Source organism: Lepus europaeus, chromosome 4 (assembly GCF_033115175.1).
Source record: "Lepus europaeus isolate LE1 chromosome 4, mLepTim1.pri, whole genome shotgun sequence".
NCBI lineage: Eukaryota > Metazoa > Chordata > Mammalia > Lagomorpha > Leporidae > Lepus > Lepus europaeus.
This window is the reverse complement of record NC_084830.1, coordinates 3062422-3079765: the sequence shown is the minus strand read 5'-3', so window position 1 is coordinate 3079765 and position 17344 is coordinate 3062422. Positions and strand designations below refer to the sequence as shown.

At 54.0% G+C, this 17344-nt stretch overlaps 1 protein-coding gene across 2 annotated transcripts in view; it reads right to left on the bottom strand.

The window, feature by feature from the left end:
• The window catches only part of TRAPPC9 (trafficking protein particle complex subunit 9), a 579880-nt gene that overhangs the window by 436027 nt on the left and 126509 nt on the right, over positions 1-17344 (bottom strand). For both annotated transcript variants that reach the window (XM_062187950.1, XM_062187949.1), the window contains 3 exons: positions 15458-15584; positions 13099-13231; positions 8247-8410 (listed from right to left, as the gene is read on the bottom strand). In XM_062187950.1, coding sequence (XP_062043934.1) covers positions 8247-8410; positions 13099-13231; positions 15458-15584 — 424 coding nt within the window. The remainder of the gene's footprint in view (positions 1-8246; positions 8411-13098; positions 13232-15457; positions 15585-17344) is intronic.

Sequence of the window (17344 nt, the reverse complement as noted above, 5' to 3'; positions counted from 1 at the left end):
CATGCGCACTGGCAGGCAATCAGATGCCTACAAGAGTTTGGCCAGGCTAAGGAAAAACCAGCCCACACTGATTAGGTGGGCTCTGCCGCTCCTCGCCACTACCGCGCTCACTTGGCAAGGCAGGGGCCATCCGGAGGGACCATCCAGCAGGAACAGCCCCAGGCAAGCAGGGCAGGGATTGGAGCAACTGCCTACTGAGCAGCTTCCCAACAGAGACGCTCCATCCCAAGTCATAAAAGAGCCAATTACAGCACAGAGAGTTCCAGCAATTTGCCCAAAGCCAAGCAGCTGGTAAGTCGTGGAACCAGGAGTCGGTGCCTGCCTGGCAATGGCCTCCTCCCGCGATCTGAGGCCCTGAACAGAGCCAGAGTGAACTCCAAAGTGGAGGCTGCATACGAGGGAACTTCATGGAGGGCATGCAGAAAACAACACGGAACACTCAAGTCCGGGAGCTCTGGCGTCCGCCGACCGGAGTGTGAAGCCCAGCTTTGCCCTTCACAGCTCTCGGGACAGGGAGGGCTGCGAGTCCTCTGGCAGCCAAGACGCCCTGTCCTCCGAGGAGGTGGTAACGGAGTCAGCGTGACGGTAACACGGAGCAACACGAAGTCTTAGCACAGCAACGCGGCACCCAGAAACTGCTGGGGTGGTGGATGAGAAAGCCCGGGCCCCAGCGAGGTTTGCTTCTCGCATTCCACACTGCCCGTTTCACTCGTGCAAGGAGCACTCGCTGCACAGCCACCGAGGAGCCTCATGGAAGGCACGAGGTTCTGAGGACAAGGAGATCAGGAAGACGTGGCCTGCCCTCAAGAGGGGTCGGGGGAGAGGTCTCTGACTGCACCGCGGAAGCCCCAGCATAGGCCAGATGGAGATGAGCGCCCGTGAACCTGAGAACTGTGTAAATACCACCACGACTGCATCCTAGAGAACCTGCTGAACTCACTGCCCACATCTGGGGGCCCAGAACTAAAGGAAGACTCACTGCCCAGTGGCTTGAACTGCTGCGTCCCAGACTTGGCGGCTGCCCATCTAGCCTATCAGAAATCCATAACTAGTGGGGCGGAGGGCTACATGTTACAACCGGCTACAGCACTCTCCTCACCTGTCCAGAGGGCTTTTCCTTCCTCAAAAGTGCTTCCCTGGAGAGATGAACTCTGGGGCTGAGGCCACAGAGGCCTAGGGGCAGGGGGACCGAGAGGCAGTGGTGTGTGGCGGAGAAGGGAGGTGTGAGGAACATCAACCCTGACTGTAGCTGGGCCGCAGGAGGCACCTGCCAACCACAACCCCCAAGGAAGGGGAGGAGCAGGGGCAAACATGGGCTCAGTGCTAAGTGCTGTCCCCGAAACACCAGGAGCCAGGCAGCTGGTGTCTGTGTGCTCCCCTGAGCAGGCACCTGCTAAGATCATGTATATATTTTCCCCCTGACTTCTCCATCTTAGGAGGGGCACCGAGTCCACACAGCATCTGGCACTCTGCTGTCCAACCCTGACCGCAAGCCTGTGACACGGTGCCATTCTTTCAACTGTAATTCTTTACGTGAGCGTGGAGCACTGAGATCCCGGGATAACCGCCTGGGAATCTGGCATCCAGTGGTCTCCGAGCTGCAGGCCAGGCGTCCTGCGTTCTCCTGCCCTTCTGCCCTGCTCACCTAGGTCCCGTCTGTGCTCCCAACGAGCGGAACTTAGCAAGTCCCACTGTGCGCCTAAAGGCCTTCCACTTTCTCTTGAGATCAAACCTCCCCATGATGACCCTGGTAAGAAAGCCGCTGCCGTCTGGCGCACAGTAGGCCAGCAGGCTGGAGGGCTGTTAGTCACTCAGGAGTTCCCAGGTCCTTCTAGGAGGCACACCCAGAAATCCACTCACTGTGGCAAGCGGCGTGGAGCAGGAAAACACAGGATGTGTGACGAGAGCTCCATTCCGGTAGGTGAGTGGGTCTGACTCCTACACCCCACCACAAGCCCCCCAGCAGTGTTTATGTACCAAGCACATGCCCGGTGTGGCGACTGGCGTGTAAACGTGGTGCACACATGTTCACCTGTTGCCAAGTGAGGTGAGCATCTCTGCAACAGAGCACAAGCAGGTGGAATTCATCCCGCTGGATGGGGAGCTAAGCCTTCGGGAGGGGACACACGGCCTGGACAGCACAGAGGACAGCCAGGAGTGCGTGCAGGGACCATGGAGCCCAGTGGCACAGAGGTGGGTCCGACTCATCCTGCAGCCGCCAGGGCACAGGCATCACCAGCAGTGGGAGGCGCTCAGTGTGGGCTCACCCAGCAAACAATGAACAGCTGATGGCAAAGGACAGACGCCCGGACAGGCAGAGGCAGCAACGGCGGGGAAGGGGAGCGGAGCGCCTGAACCCCCCCGGACGGCCCCGCCCTGTCCCTCTGCTTGCACAGGACATGCTGCACCTGCCCCTGTCCAGCTTCTCACCACATCCTCAGCCCCATGAGGACACAGATCACAGTCCCTGGAGCACAGTGGGCACCAGGGGAGAACAGAGGGAGAAATGTGGGCAGGGAGCCTCTGCATGTAGGCTAAGAAACTGAGTAGAGGAAAACAATTTTAAAATGTTCAAGAAAGGTGGGGGCCTGGCTCTGTGGCGTGGCAGGCTAAGCCTCCACCAGCGACGTCAGTATCTCATACAGGCACCCGTTCTAGTCCCAGCTGTTCCACTTCTGATTCAGCTCCCTGCTGACTGCCTGGCAAGCAGCAGACGATGGCCGAAGTGCTTGGGTTCCTGCCAACCATGTGGGAGACCCAGAAGAAGCTGCTGGCTCCTGGCTTCAGTCTGGTTCAGTCCTGGCCGTCACGACCCTCTGGAGAGTGAACCAGCAGATGGAATATTTCTCTCTCTCAGTCTCTCTCACTCTCTCATTCTGCCTTTCAAATAAATAAAATAAAATAAATCTTTTTTCTTTTAAAAGAGTTCAAGGGGCCAGTGCTGTGGTGTAGTGGGTAAAGTCGTTGCCTGCAGTGCAGGCATCCGATATGGCTACCAGTTCAAGTCCCAGCTGCTCCTCTTCCAATCCAGCTCCCTGCTAATGCACCTGGGAAAGCCGCAGAGGATGGCCTACATGTTTGGGCCGCTGCACCACATGGGAAACCTGGAAGGAGTTCCAGGTTCCTGGCTTCAACCTGGCCAAGCCCTGGCCATTACTGCCATTTGGGGAGTGAACCAGCAGATGGAAGATCTCTTTCTTCATCCTTCCCCCTCTCTTTGTAACTCAGCCTTTAAAGTAAATAAATAAAATTCTTTGTAAGATATAGATAGATAGATAGATAGATAGATAGATAGATAGATATGACCTGAATAACTCTGATGTCCCCCAGGCACCAGCAGACCAGGGCAGCAAACCTCAGCTCTTGTCCCCACTCACAGGGGTGGTGACACAGCCGTCACTCCTCAGGCACTCGGGGAATTACTCGTTCTAGAATTACTGCATGAGCGGGAGACTAGATCCCAGTGAGTATCCAGGGAGCACATTAAGCCTCCAGCAGTCAAATGGCTCAAGACCAGCCGCAACCCAGCAACAGCAACATCCAGGAGAGGGAAAGCAGCCCTGAGGAATCCGAGGAGTGCGAGGGGCTGGGCTGGCAGCTCACGAGGAGAGGCGTGGAAACGCCGCTGGGTCCACGAGCCACCCCGGCACAAGGCCACAATGTCAGTGACGTTCCAAGTCTCACACCCAGAGCCCTGGGAGGCCAGCACGAGGACACTCAGACACCGAACACTCTGCTTATGTTGCAGGAAACTCTGCACCTTACGTGATGAGTGCAAGTCACAGGCAGCGCCACGCTCGGGGACCGTCTGATGCCACACAACCAAAGCCTTTAAGACTAAGACACAGCACGCAGCAGCGGGCAGGACCAGAGAGCCGTCTCTGTGGCTGCAGTGTCACGGAAAGCTACACAGCTCGGGCGCCAGATTCAGGACCAGGGCCTGCCTCGCAGGCGGCCCTTCCTGTTGGTTTCTTCTCTGTATTTCTGTGCTACCAGACAGAATGAAGAACGCAGCCTCTCAAAATCCCACAGAGGGAACAGGAGAAACAGAAGTCAACCGTGGGGCGCACGTCACTCATCCTCCCCTGAAAACAGTGGCGTCAGCATCTCAACACCGAGTAGCACTGGATGACGACACAGCTCTGCCTGTGCTCGCTGGCTTCTCCCTGCACCGGGCTGAGCTCCAGCATCCGTGGGAAAAGACGCAGCCCAAGAAGCTCGGCCCAGTCAAAACCTGCATGAATCTTCAATCGCGCTGGCATGGAGTCAGCACTTCTTGTTGAAGAAAAAAGACATCCAGGAGTGTGTGTGGGTGTGGCTACCCATGGGCACGCGTCCACACGTGTGCACACCCTCACACACGTGGATCACAGGACATTTGCTGGAAAGCTCAAACAGTAGACTTTTCTGAACCTGGGACTATTTAAGCAAGAGTGAGAGTTGCCATCTTTCCAAGTCCACAAAGGAAGACTTGCTGCAGGTGAATTACAGGTAGGAGGGTTAAGTCACTAGACAGTCCTGGTGTTGAGACGGGATGGAGTGTGACGGTTCATCTCCCTGGAGGGGATGTGGACACGCGGGCACAAGCTTGTCCCATGAAAGCTTGAGCGGTCCAGGAAGGCTGACCTGATACTTCATAGCACTGATCCTCACCACACACTGAACATTCAAAGGAGTTATAATAAGCCAGGAGGGGCAGGAGTCGGACAGGAGTCAGGCACAGTGGCTAAGACGTCACCCAGGGGTAGGTATTGTACTGTAGCAGATTAAACCTCCGGGTGGGGACCCATATCCCACGCTGGAACGCCTGGCTCAAGTCCCAGCTAATCGGCTTCCCTGGAGCAGCAGATAATGGCTCAATTCCCTGAGTCCCTGCCACCAACGTGGGAGATCTGGATGGAGGTCCGGGCTCCTGGCTTTGACCTGGCCCAGCTGCAGCTGTTGTGGGCATTTGGAAAATGAACCAGAAGATGAAAGATCTATTTCTCTGTCACTCTGCCTTTCACATAAATATACCAACATTTAACAGGAAAAGAAAAAGAATTTTATTTAAAAAAAAAAAAACACTTGAGACGCCTACAAGTTTGAACCCCAGCTCCACTTCTGACTCCAGCTCCCTGCTAATGCACACCCTGAGAGTGAGCCAGTAGATGGGATCTCTCTGTCTCTCCCTCTCTCTCTGTCCGCCTTAGCCTCTCTGTCTCTGATTTTCAAATAAATTAAACAAATACTTTTTTGTAGTAAAATAGGTCAGGAAAGCAAGGAAGACGGGAGGAGGGAAAACAGAACAAGAAACTTTTCCTTCTCTGAGGTTGGTATCTGAAGAAGGGGGGTTATTCAGGGTGAGTGCAGACACGTGCAGGGGCTGTGGGGGCCCTGCCGGGACCCTCGGTGCCTCCCAGCTGTCGGGCCGGCAGGTACAGCGGCATCAGGCCCTGAGACCACAAACGCAGTCCTGCACAGGAGGATGCACCAGGCACCACCACTGCCAAAGCAATCCTGGTCCAGCGCTTCGGTGCCCAGTACTGGCCCCCTGTGTCCTGCATCCTCAGGGCGGCCCCAGGAGGTGAGACCCGGGGTTGACACTCGTGCAGCACCTGCTAAGTGACAAGCACTGCTCTGGGCTCTCAGGCACGGAGGGTGTCGTGGTGAAATGAACAGACTACCAGAGCACCCACCCCAATAGCCCTCCTGTGGTCGCTGGGACAACTTCATGTGGAAAAAGAGTGTCAAGTGCCTCACACCAGGCGCATGGGACGAGCTCCAGGGTGGGAGCTCTTCCTAATATTAAGGTAGAAAATAACTCTACCCGCGGCAGAAGGAAAGAACACGTTGCAGGCACCAGAGAAGCATTCAGTCCACAGAGCAGGCATTCATAGGCTCGGTGGGCCAGGGTGAAGCTGAGGCGAGAATGGAAATAGATGCTCCTTAATATCCACAGGCAAACCTGCCGCTGTCGCCAGGGCCCCACACAGCAGCCTTGCGCACATTCCCAGCTTCTAGCGCTGGCGGTCATCTGTCACCACTGGCAGCCTTGCCGTGTATGGCAAAAGCACCAGGAATTATTCCCTTTGTATATTCTGGAAGAAGATGGTTTGTTTCCATTAATTTAATTCCACATGTAAATGTATGGCAGCTTGGGAGGAAACTAAAGAAAGAATGATGGCTTTAATTTTTCACTGGTAACTGTGTTGCTCTGAGATGGCTACACCGGGCAGTGTGTTACATGATTATCGTGTTTCTGCCACCAAAACTGAGAATCAGGAGACTTTGGTCCTCGCACTGGCTCCCCACCCACCTGCCATGTGACCTTAGTCCGTCACCTCTTCTGCCTTAAAGGGAGGAGAGTAACACAGGCCCCAGCCATGCCAGGCCTAACTGGAGACAAGCCGGGCAAAGCAACGCAACACAGGGACACATCGGGGCCAGCATCTGGCTCAGCCATTAAATGCCTGGGACCCCTACATTTCACGTCCAGGCTCAGCTCTGCTCCGGATTCCAGCTTCTTGCCAGTGCACACCTTGGGAGGCCATGAGTGATGGCTCATGTACTTGGCTCCCTGTCACCCAAGTGAGAGGCCTGAACTGAGTTCTGGCTTTGGCCTGTCGTAGCCCCAGCTGTTGTGGTCTTTTGGTCCTTTGGGAGTTAGACAATCTATGGATAATCTTTGTCTCTCTGTCTTTCTGCCTTTCAGACAAATGAAAGTAATTTTTTTAAGATTTATTTTATTTGAAAAGCAGAGTTACAGAGAGAAAGACACAGGCAGAGAGAGAACTCTTCCATCTGCTGGCTCACTCCCCAAATGGCTCCAACAGCCAAAGCCAGACCAGGCCGGAGCCAGAAGCCAAAAGCCAGGAGCTTTCTTCGTCTCCCACAGGGACTCGAGCACTTGGACCACCTTCCATTTCTTTCCCAGGCATAACTAGCAGGGAGCTGGATCAGATGTGGAGCAGCTGGGACACAAACCAGCACCCACATGGGATATCAGTGCCATAGGCCGTAGCTCAACCAGCTACACCACAGTGCCAGCCCGAAAATAAATGTCTTTAAAGATTTTTAAGACCGACCAGGTGTGGGCAAGACCCAGCAGAAAATTAAACTCGAGGCAGGGAAGAGAAGGTGACTGGGCTGCGTGTCTGCCAGTTGCCACCTGCCAGTCGCCATGCATGTCACCCACACCCTGCATCACCAGCAGTAAACACCCAGTGGGGCTGCCCCAGCACACAGATGACAGACAAGAGCATTTGTGCCCGGGGCTGCACTGGGACTTGCTAGGAAGAATGCTGGGGAACTTTCTGGGGTGATGGAAATGTTCTGTCTATATCTTGATGAGGGCTTGGGTTACACAGCAACATGGGCCAGCACCTGCTGAAACTCATCGGCTGGAACCTGTCAGACCTGCACATTTCAGCGCGTGTGCATTTTATCAAAAACATCGAGCTCAGAAGCACTCACAGCTGCTTCTGAAATCCAGAACTTTAGACAAGATACTGGGAAGGGGGGCAGGTAGGAGGCAAATGCAGCAAAATGCTAAATGTGGAAGCTACACAGCAGGCACACACTTGTGTAGGTAGGATTCCTGCAAGTCTCCAACGCTGTCCTGATGAACGGCAGGAAAGAAAGGGGTGGCTGACACGGGACTGGGCTCCAGAGCAGTTCAAAGGCACAGCAACAGCAAAGGAAACAGCAGCCCAGAAAGGGGGAGAAGCTGCACCTTGGGCTTGGCACTGTGGTGCCGAGGGTTAAGCAGCCTCCGGCAAAGCCGGCATCCCAGATGGGCATCAGTTCGAGTCGCGGCTGTTCCACTTCTGATCCAGCTCCCTGCTAATGAGCCTGGGAAAGCAGCGGAGGTTTGCCCAAGTGCTTGGGCCCTGGCTATCCACGTGGGAGTCCTGGATGCATTTCCTGGCTCCTGGCTTCAGCCTGGCCCAGCCCTCAAGGGCTGAGTCAGGAGACGGCCCTGGGCTGCGGGCACCGTGGGATCAGCCTGCTCCTGTCTCCCAGTCTTCCGCTCAGTAACCAGTCTGCTGAGGATCTGACCCCTGTTCAGATCCAGTAATGGGAACCAAGGGCACAAAGGGGTCAGCCTCGTGCCTGCAGCATGTGGTGTGTGATCTCCACCCCCACCAGGACTGCACCAAACTCAAGGAAGCTTTGAGGTTTTCTGAACAGTAGCTATGTAAAACATCGCTTGTGCAAGGCAACAACACAAACTTCCCAGGGTCTGACGCACTGACCACACCTACCCTTGGTGGGGAGCAGTTTGGAGGTGACCTCCAGTGTCTCCAGGGGTTCCAGGCCAATGTTTTCTAAGGTGACGATGAGTTGCTGCGTCTCCCCGTTGAACAGTTGCATAGACACGTTGGTAGATATCTCGTCACCAGAGGAAGGCTGCAATGAGTGTGCCGATCTAAACCAAAAGCAAGGAGAATAAACTGAAGGAAGAAACCAACACTGTGTAGGGATGATTCACATCAGGGGTCAGTGCTGCGGCGCAGCAGGTAAAGCCGCTGCCTCAGCACCAGCATCCCATGGGAGCGCCAATTCGAATCCCAGCTGCTCCACTTCCAATCCAGCTCTCTGCTGTGGCCTGAGAAAGCAGCAGAAAACAACCCAAGTGCTTGGGCCTCTGCACCCATGTGGGAGACCCAGAAGAAGCTCCTGGTTCCTGGCTTTGTCCTGGCCCAGCCCCAGTCATTTGGGGAGTGAACCAGCAAATGCAAGACTGATTCATTTTCTCTCTCTCTCTCTCTCTCTCTCTCTCTCTCTCTCTGCCTTTCAAACAATAAATTTTAAAAAAATGATTCACAGCAAAGGACGACCACATTTTGGCATTTCAGAAATAGGAGCTAGAGAACTTGGCTTTGAATGAGAAACTCGGGAGCCAACCATGCTGAGAACAAGTCGGGTTCTGTAAGCCAGGCACAGGATGTGCCTCGGCTCCAGGCTCCGATCAGAGGCACGTTTTTTCCCAAACCAAATCCTGAGAAAATAACAACACAACCAGCTGAGGCACTGTCCTCCTCGGCCCTGCGCTGGCCCCAGAGCCTTCCCAAGGCAGGAACAATGTTTCTGTCTGTTCGCTATCAGCTCCTAGCCAGACACCTAGTGTCTAATGGGTACTCATTAAGAATGCACTGAACATTGGCCGGCGCCGTGGCTCAGTAGGCTAATCCTCCGCCTTGCGGCGCCGGCACACCGGGTTCTAGTCCCGGTCGGGGCACCGATCCTGTCCCGGTTGCCCCTCTTCCAGGCCAGCTCTCTGCTGTGGCCAGGGAGTGCAGTGGAGGATGGCCCAAGTTCTTGGGCCCTGCACCCCATGGGAGACCAGGAGAAGCACCTGGCTCCTGCCATCGGAACAGCGCGCCTACCGCAGCAGCCACTGGAGGGTGAACCAACGGCAAAAAGGAAGACCTTTCTCTCTGTCTCCCTCTACTGTCCACTCTGCCTGTCAAAAAAAAAAATTAAAAAAAAAAAAAAAGAATGCACTGAACAGACTGATAAGCACCTCAACTCTGAACCTCCTATGTGGCACACAAGAGCATCTCGGCAGTGACTGCCCAAGCCCAGGACAGAGTGACCACCGCGTGTTCAGCGGCTGCTTGCTTGGTGCCTGGCCTGGTGCAGCATCTCTCAAGGTGCGGAATGCAGGGGCTGGTGTTGTGGCGTAGCAGGTTAAGTCACCGCATGCAATACTAGTATCCCATAATGGGTGCAGGTTCAAGTCCCAGCTACTCCACTTCCAATCCAGCTCTCTGCTAATGCACCTGGAAAAACAGCAGAACATGGTTCAAGTATCTGAACTCCTGCCACCCACATAGGAGACCAAAATGAAGCTCCTGGTTCCTGGCTTCAACCTGGCCATTGTGGCCATTTGGGGAGTGAACCAGCAGATGAGCTCACTCGCTCTTTCTCTCTCTCTCTCTCTCTCTCTCTGGGCGTGTGTGTGTCTCTGTAACTCTGCCTTTCAAATAAAAAAATAAATATCTCTTAAAAAAAGAGATGGGAAGGCAGGCACAGCCCCATGTGTGCCCATACACAAGCCATGAGGCCACGGGCCGAGCCTCAGTCCTCCTGCCAGGCTCTGTGCCCCCACTGCCCACAGGGTTCTGCTCCTTTGCGTGGCCGACCCACAGGGAGGCCTGTGCCCACTGTCCATGCGCTGAGCTCCCTTCTGTCTCTGGGGAGCTGCCTCTCCAGGGCTCCGCATCTGCCCCGCCCTGCTGTTCTCAGTCCCATTTCACTCCCTTCCTTACGGTCTGTGTTTGACCAGGCTTTATAAATCCCACACTTTCTATGGAGCCTTCCTGAACCCCACAAGGCAGGGTCGGCGTCCCCTCCTCTGGTTCTCACGTTATAGGAGCGGTCAGCAAATCCTGATGACTGCTCCAACCGCCTAACCCCCCCATCCCCTTCGTCAGGGAGCTCTTCTAAGGGGTAATGGCCTAGGTCAGGGTCCTGGAGCACAAGGTGGTATCCACAGATGCTGGTGAGTGGATTTCACCAGTCACAGGGACCTTTATAGCAGATCAGTTACAATCAACACTTACTTAATCAAGAGTCACTTGAAAAAACATTTATTTATTTATTTATTTGAAAGGCAGAATTACAGAGAAAGAGAGAGAGAGAGAGAGAGAAAGAGAGAGAGAGAGCAAGCACACATCCATCCACTGGCTCACTTCCCAAATGGTTACAAAGGCCAGGGCTGGGCCAGACCAAAGCCAGGAGCCAGGAGCTTCTTCCAGGTCTCCCATGCAGGTGCAGGGGCCCAAGCACTTGGGTCATCTGTTCCTGCTTTCCCAGGCCATAGCAGGGAGCTGGATTAGAAGCAAAGCAGCCGGGACACAAACCAACACCCATGTGGGATGCCAGTGTTACAGGCAGCGGCTTTACCCAGAGAAACAGGGGGCCTTTTGAAAAACACGTCTTATACCATTTTTTTAGTGAGAGACAAAAGGCAGTCATCCTGGCCTCCTGTGCCCCCCGCTGGAGCATGTGTCGGGAGCATGTGTCAGGCCCCTCTGCGACTCTACCACTCAGCTGCACCCCGGGTGTAAATGGGCCACATTTGGTTCCTATGTCAGGGCCCTACTTGCCTGCCTTGCTCAGTGGCAGCCCAGGTACAAACGTGCCACATTTTGTTTAGCCATTTGCCAGGTGATGGGCATCCAAGTTCTGCCCACTTTCTGGACTATTACAGAAAATGCAGCTGTGAACATTCACGTACAAGTTTCTGAGTCACTGTGTGCTTTCCTCGGTCTTGGGTAGACGCCCAATTTCTGAGTCATATGGTCAATTTACGTTCAACACTTGTAGAAACGGACAGGGTGCCTTGGAGACGGCACTCACATGGTGAGGGCGCCAGCTTCTCCAGCACTGCACATGGCTGCCGCTGTCTTCTGACGACAGCCACCCAGCAGGTGCGAGCAGGACCCTCACGCCGTCCCCGCTCCAGAAAGACTGATGATGTGCCCACCCTTCCAGGTTGCTCGTTAGCTCCTGGGAAGTCCTTCCTGGGTAGAGAGCTAGCCCATTCTTCTGTCAACCTGTTTAATTGAGTTCTTTGCCTTCTTGGTGCTGAGTTTGGGTGTTAAGTAGCAGCGAGACATGATGTACAAATATCTGCTTCCAGCCTATGAGTTGTCTGTTCATTTTCTTAATGGTGCTTCTGGAAGCACAGCGGTTTTTAATTTTGATGAAGCCCAATTTATCAGTGTTTTCTTTTGTGGATCTTGCTTTTGGTGACATGTCAAAGAACTCTGGCTAATCCAAGATCGTGAAAACTCTCACCAGCTTTCTTTTCAAAGGCTGGTGCTCTGAGCTCTCACAGTCAGGTCTGGGATCTGCTTTAGAATTCATGCTTCCTGCGTTTCACTGTGGTCCCCAGTTACCCGATGCTTTCTCCACCTCTGACAAATGCTCCCAGCTGCCCACGGCGCGTGGCTAACTCCTGCTCCCAGCCCCTCACGGCCCCCAGCGGGGTCCTGAGGGCAGTGTCCATGCTGGTTCTGCCTTCTCCATCTTTCCCACTAAACACAGCCTCCTTGAGCACCGAGCCCCAGAATGCTGGGCCCACGGTTTCAGCTCTGGCACCCAGCCCACTGCCCAGCAGGCAACAAGCGTGCATCAGACACACAAACGAGCTTAAAACCTTTCAGAAAATCCCAGACACATCTGATAAAAATAGCCAAAGGATGTCCAAGGAGTGTCACCCCTGAGGGCAACAACTGAGAACGCCCCAAATCCAACAGCAAGGAAAGGGCGGTTATACAATCCTGAGATATCTTTAGGGTGTCCTTTTTTAAAGCAACTAAAACCGAGTTTTTTAAGACTCTGTGAAAGTGTGAGGAAAAGCTTATTAATGTGATTTCACAAAAACTCATCTATGACACCGTGTTCAGGCAAGCGTTTTCTCAAGTGGCGGGAAGCACCTCCAAGCATTTACAGGGACTGGCTCCGGGCCTCCCGACACCTACTTCCCTTTCTCCTTTACGCTTCCCTGTGATGCTGAAAATCTAAAACAAAAATAAAACAATCCCATATGGGTGCCAGTTCGGGTTCTGTCTGCTCTACTTCCAATTAAGCTCCTGGCTAATGGCCTGCTAAAAGCAGCAAAGAACGGCCCAAGTGTTTGGATCCCCATGCCCACGTGGGCGACCCGGATGAAGCTCATAGTTCCTAGCTTTGGCCCAGCCCAACACTCCCCATTGCAGCCATCTGGGGAGTGAACCAGGCGGAAGAGCTCTCACTCTGTGTCTCTCCCTCTCTTTGTGACTCTTTAAAAATAAATAAATACTTTTTTAAAAAATAAAATAAACTAGTTCTGTCAAAGAGAAGAGTGATTTTCTTAGAAGCCCTAAGATCCTGACTGTTTCTGGAAGAATAATTTCACAGTCGGTCCTAGCCTTAGTATGGGAGATCTTGACTGCTCTAATTCACTCTGGGCAAAACATATGAATGACTGCGCACTCTCAAGACTCCCTCTTGCAGATTCCGGGCCTGAGAATGCTGGACGCACGCAGAGCCTGCGTGCCTCACGAGGGGAGGCTCCCCAGGCTGCTTCCTGCCAGTGGCTGGACACCTGCGCTCGCCGGGTACCTGGGCAGGGAGGTGCTGATCTGCAGTCTTGGCAAAGCGGGGATGACTTCCACGGTAGAGCCGCTGGTCTTTATTCCCGGGAGGTGGTCCAGCAGGCAGTCACTGACAACACCAAAGACGGTGGTGTGGTAACCTGGGGCACAGGAAAACAGAGACGTCACAACTCCCAGCAAAGCTCCATGCCCTGTGTCCACTGCTGAAGTCCCCAACCAGCAAGGGCAACCCTGCAGAAGACCTGGGTCTCGGTGCTGGCTCCATCACCTGCCGGTCCCTGCCCACAGCCTCAACATCCCTCAGGCTCCTCCTTGGTGGTGGGGGTTACAACAGCACCTGTACTCCCATCCCACCAGGCTGACTGGGCCCAAATGGGGAAGCTCCTGTAAGCCATCAATCTCTGCACAACCCGTAGTCAGCATCTCAGCCCGGGACTCATTTGCTTTTCAGATTTATCCATCTCCACAGTGAGGATGACAGTTAATATTCCTTCCCAGGACATAATGCAATTTAATGAGTATTTGAAAAATGCTTCAGAACCTTCTGTTGAGAGATGAAAGTTCAAGAGCCAATCATTATTATTGCAGCGGCTTCGTGACGGGCGAACCGGCTGTGTGTGTGAGCACTGCCGTTTAAGATGAGCAGATTTTCCACTGGTGAGATGAGCACTTGAAACTAAGCAAAGCTGTAGAGTGGCTTTTGAAATTTAACTAATCATTGTCAACAGCATTTACTGTGCAACAAAATTAAACCATCCCAGTGGCTCGAGCTCAGGTACAACCTGCCTACACGCGTGTGAGCCTGGGGTGTGCTCAGTGGAGCAGCCAGCATGGCTTTCAAGGGCTCCTGGGGCCCCAGCAGCCTCCTCGGTCCTCCTGTGGCTCCCGCTGGCTGGGAGCCACTCTCTCAACACCACTCCAGGTCACCCTCCCTCAGAGGGTGGGCTTGTCAAAGCACCCCTGCAATGGGCAAACCACTGTTCTCCTCACAAACCACACCTGGCACCAGGGCCTCCCGCACTTCTCTTTCAATAGGAACCTGATGCATGTTTCGCCTGCTGAGCAACCACTACTTTATAATCCCTGATTAGAACCAGGCCTTTCCTTGCCGCTGCTGAAATGGCTGTCACATAACAGTCCATGACAGAGACTTGGGGTCCACACGTTACTGTGCCCAGCAGTACAGAGTCGGCCCGTCTAGCTTCGTGCACAAGACATGCCAAAGAACAACACCAACTGCTCTGCACAGAGATGCACGGCTCAGGGACCACTAAACCCACACAGGTAGGGGAGGACGCGCAAAAGGATAGGGCACTTGCAAGACAGCACAGGCACAGGAACAAAGTGTAACCCAGCAGGAAGGCTCGGCAGAGGAGCACAGAGATGGACCACACAGGGCTGGGGAACTCAGCCTGATGACAAGGGAAAGTGACTCCCACTGGTTGACCATGATGCCTTCAGAGGAGAGAGAGGGGTCTCAGAGGAGACCCCTCTGCTTTGGGGAGGGGAGGCAGTGCACTTGGGTTGGACGTGTCGAACACGCATGTCCCACCCACTGGACACCAGGGGGATAGCTGGGAAGTGCTGGGGCGCAGGCCAGGGAAGGGCACTCGACCCCAGGGGTGGTCAGCAGTCTGCAGGGCTGTGAGGCTGGGGACACCCTCACCACAGGTGACTTATGGAAGAGAGAGGAGGACAAGAAACACAGAGCGAGGAGCACCTGTTAGAGGGCTGGGCTGCCCGGGGGCACCTGCACGAGACCAGCAAGACTGAGGAAGAAGGGCCAGAGTCAGCGGAAAATCTGGAGGGTGTGGTGTCACCGAGGCTGGAGGACAGAGCTCGCCACACGTGCAGGGTGGCAAATGAGCACTATAGCGCCAAGCAAACCAAACCACTGGTCCCAGGTTTAGGCAGAAAAATGCCACTAGTGACGTCACAGACGTGTTCTGGTGAAGGGACAAGAGTTAAACTCAGGACGCGGAGGGGTGCATGGCACCGGCGGCAGAAGGGCTCAGCGTGCACAGCCAGCTCTCCCAAAAGGTCCAGCAGATGACAGGGGCTTCCTGGGAGCACATGGGACATCGTGGCATCAGGGAAGATCAGGGTGCAGAGGTAGGAACCAAGCCGTTGGAAGACTGTCTGGAGGAGGAGGCATTCAGGGCACAGGAAGGGCCCCGCCCACCGCAGCAGGGGCCTGGCAGGTGCCAATCACACCCCACCAACTCGCACCACATCCCAAGGAAAGGCAGTCTTTCCCCATCCCTTGATGGACGAGGACTAACGAGATGGGTGAGAGGCTCTGGACCCCAGTGTATGGAACAGCAGTGTGGCAGCCCCTCAACAGCAGCAATCAGAAAAGCCCCTACCGTTCACGGTGATCGTTCCAGTCGTCTGCGGGACCCCTACGAGCGTCACCGGGTACAGACCAGACTCGGCCGGAAGGGAGAGCGCCGCAGGGAGCGACTCGAACTCCACTCCACTGGTCAGCAGTCCCTGCAGCAAGGCACAGAGCAACGTGAGCAGGACCAGCCTGCACTGCACGCCTGGCAGCCCAGAACAAGGCAGTGGAAGGCTGCGGCTTCTAGAACCCACAGAGAACTGCAGAGCCCATGCACACGTGACGCACGGGATGTCAGATCAACAGCCACTGCCCTGGACTGTGGCCCTCTCCACCATGTTTCTGATGTTCGCTTTGCTTTCTTCTTGTACCAAATGGGAATACGAACACAAAGGAAAATTTTATTTATCTTTTTTGAAGGACTTATTTTTTATTTGAAAACAGGAGGGAAACAGAGACAGAGATTTTCCATCTACTGTTTTACTGCACAGTGGCTGCAATGGCCGGGGCTGGGCCAGGCCAAAGCCAGGATCCAGGAGCTTCTTCCTGGTCTCCCACAATCTAAAAGATGTCAACAATCTACCAGTCAACTATTGGAAAATAAAATGTTTAAAAAAATTAACAAGACACCAAAACTCCAACTATCTTGGAGTAAATCTAACAAATAATGTGCAAGTTTCGTCACAGTTACAGAACCCTGCTGAGATAAACTAAAGAACTCAAGACACAGAGAGTCCCGCCCTGTTTGTGGGGGGTCCGCTTTCCACAGTATGCAGTCAAGGCAGCCCTCAAACTCTCAGATCCAGGGTCGGCGTTGCGGTATAGCAGGTAAAGCCACTGCCTACCACACCGGCATCCCACATAGCTGCTGGTTTGCATCCTGGCTGCTCCACTTCTGATCCAGCTGCCTGCCAATGTGCCTGAGAATACAGCAGAAGATGGCCCAAGTATTTGGGCCTCTGCCACCCATGTGGGAGATCCAGACAGAACTCCTGTCTTCAAGCCTGGCTTAGCCCTGGCTCGGGCAGACACTTGGGGAGTGAACCAGCAAATGGACTCTGTGACTCAACTTTCAAATAAATAAATAAATAATCTTTTAAAAAAAAAAAAAACAAACCTCTTTTATCTGTGGCAGGACAAGGCATGTGAGTGGGTGTGCTGGGAGGAAAGGCACAAACACAGAACGCAGGAAAGCAAGATGCCGGTGTGAGGTCAGGAGGTATAAAAACGGCATGCACAGATGTGCGCATGGTGTAGACAGCTGGGTGTGTGGAATGCTGTCTACACCACTGTCTCTAACTCTGTGCACAGGAAACACCGGCAGCAAAGACACTCTGGGGGCAGTGTGCACGCCTGCCACCCGCGTGTGAGGCAAAGGTGTGAAGTGATCTGCCTGTGTGCGTGTGGAGGGGTGCAGTGGGCAGGGCACTTCCATCTCTAACAGACACGCTGGCCTCTCTGTCTTCTTAAAACAGCCAGGGCGGTGTGGCCACCGCCGCCTGCCTGAAATGCGGGTGGCGTGTGCACGTCTCAAGTGTTCCACAAGTCAGCTTTCGACACAGCACCGTGGTATGCCAGCTGGACCCAAGTGGTGCTTTGCCCTTGTCTAAGTCTCCAGCCTTCCTGATTTATTAAAATACATCATCTTTCACTTTTAAACCAGGTAAAAATGCTACTTTTAAAAATGAAAAAAAAAAATGTATAAGAAACAGCAGCAGGCATCTGACACTTTAACCACTTCGGGGTAAATTCCCCTCCTGGATTCCAAGAGCCAGACGGCCACAGCAGAGGCTGACCACGGCCATGTCTGGAGGCCAGTGCACCCTTGTCCGACAGCTGGGGAAACACTGGTCCTCAGTGAGTCTCAGGACTGCAGGCTTAACACAGGCTCGGGGAGCAGCCACACGCAGCAGGG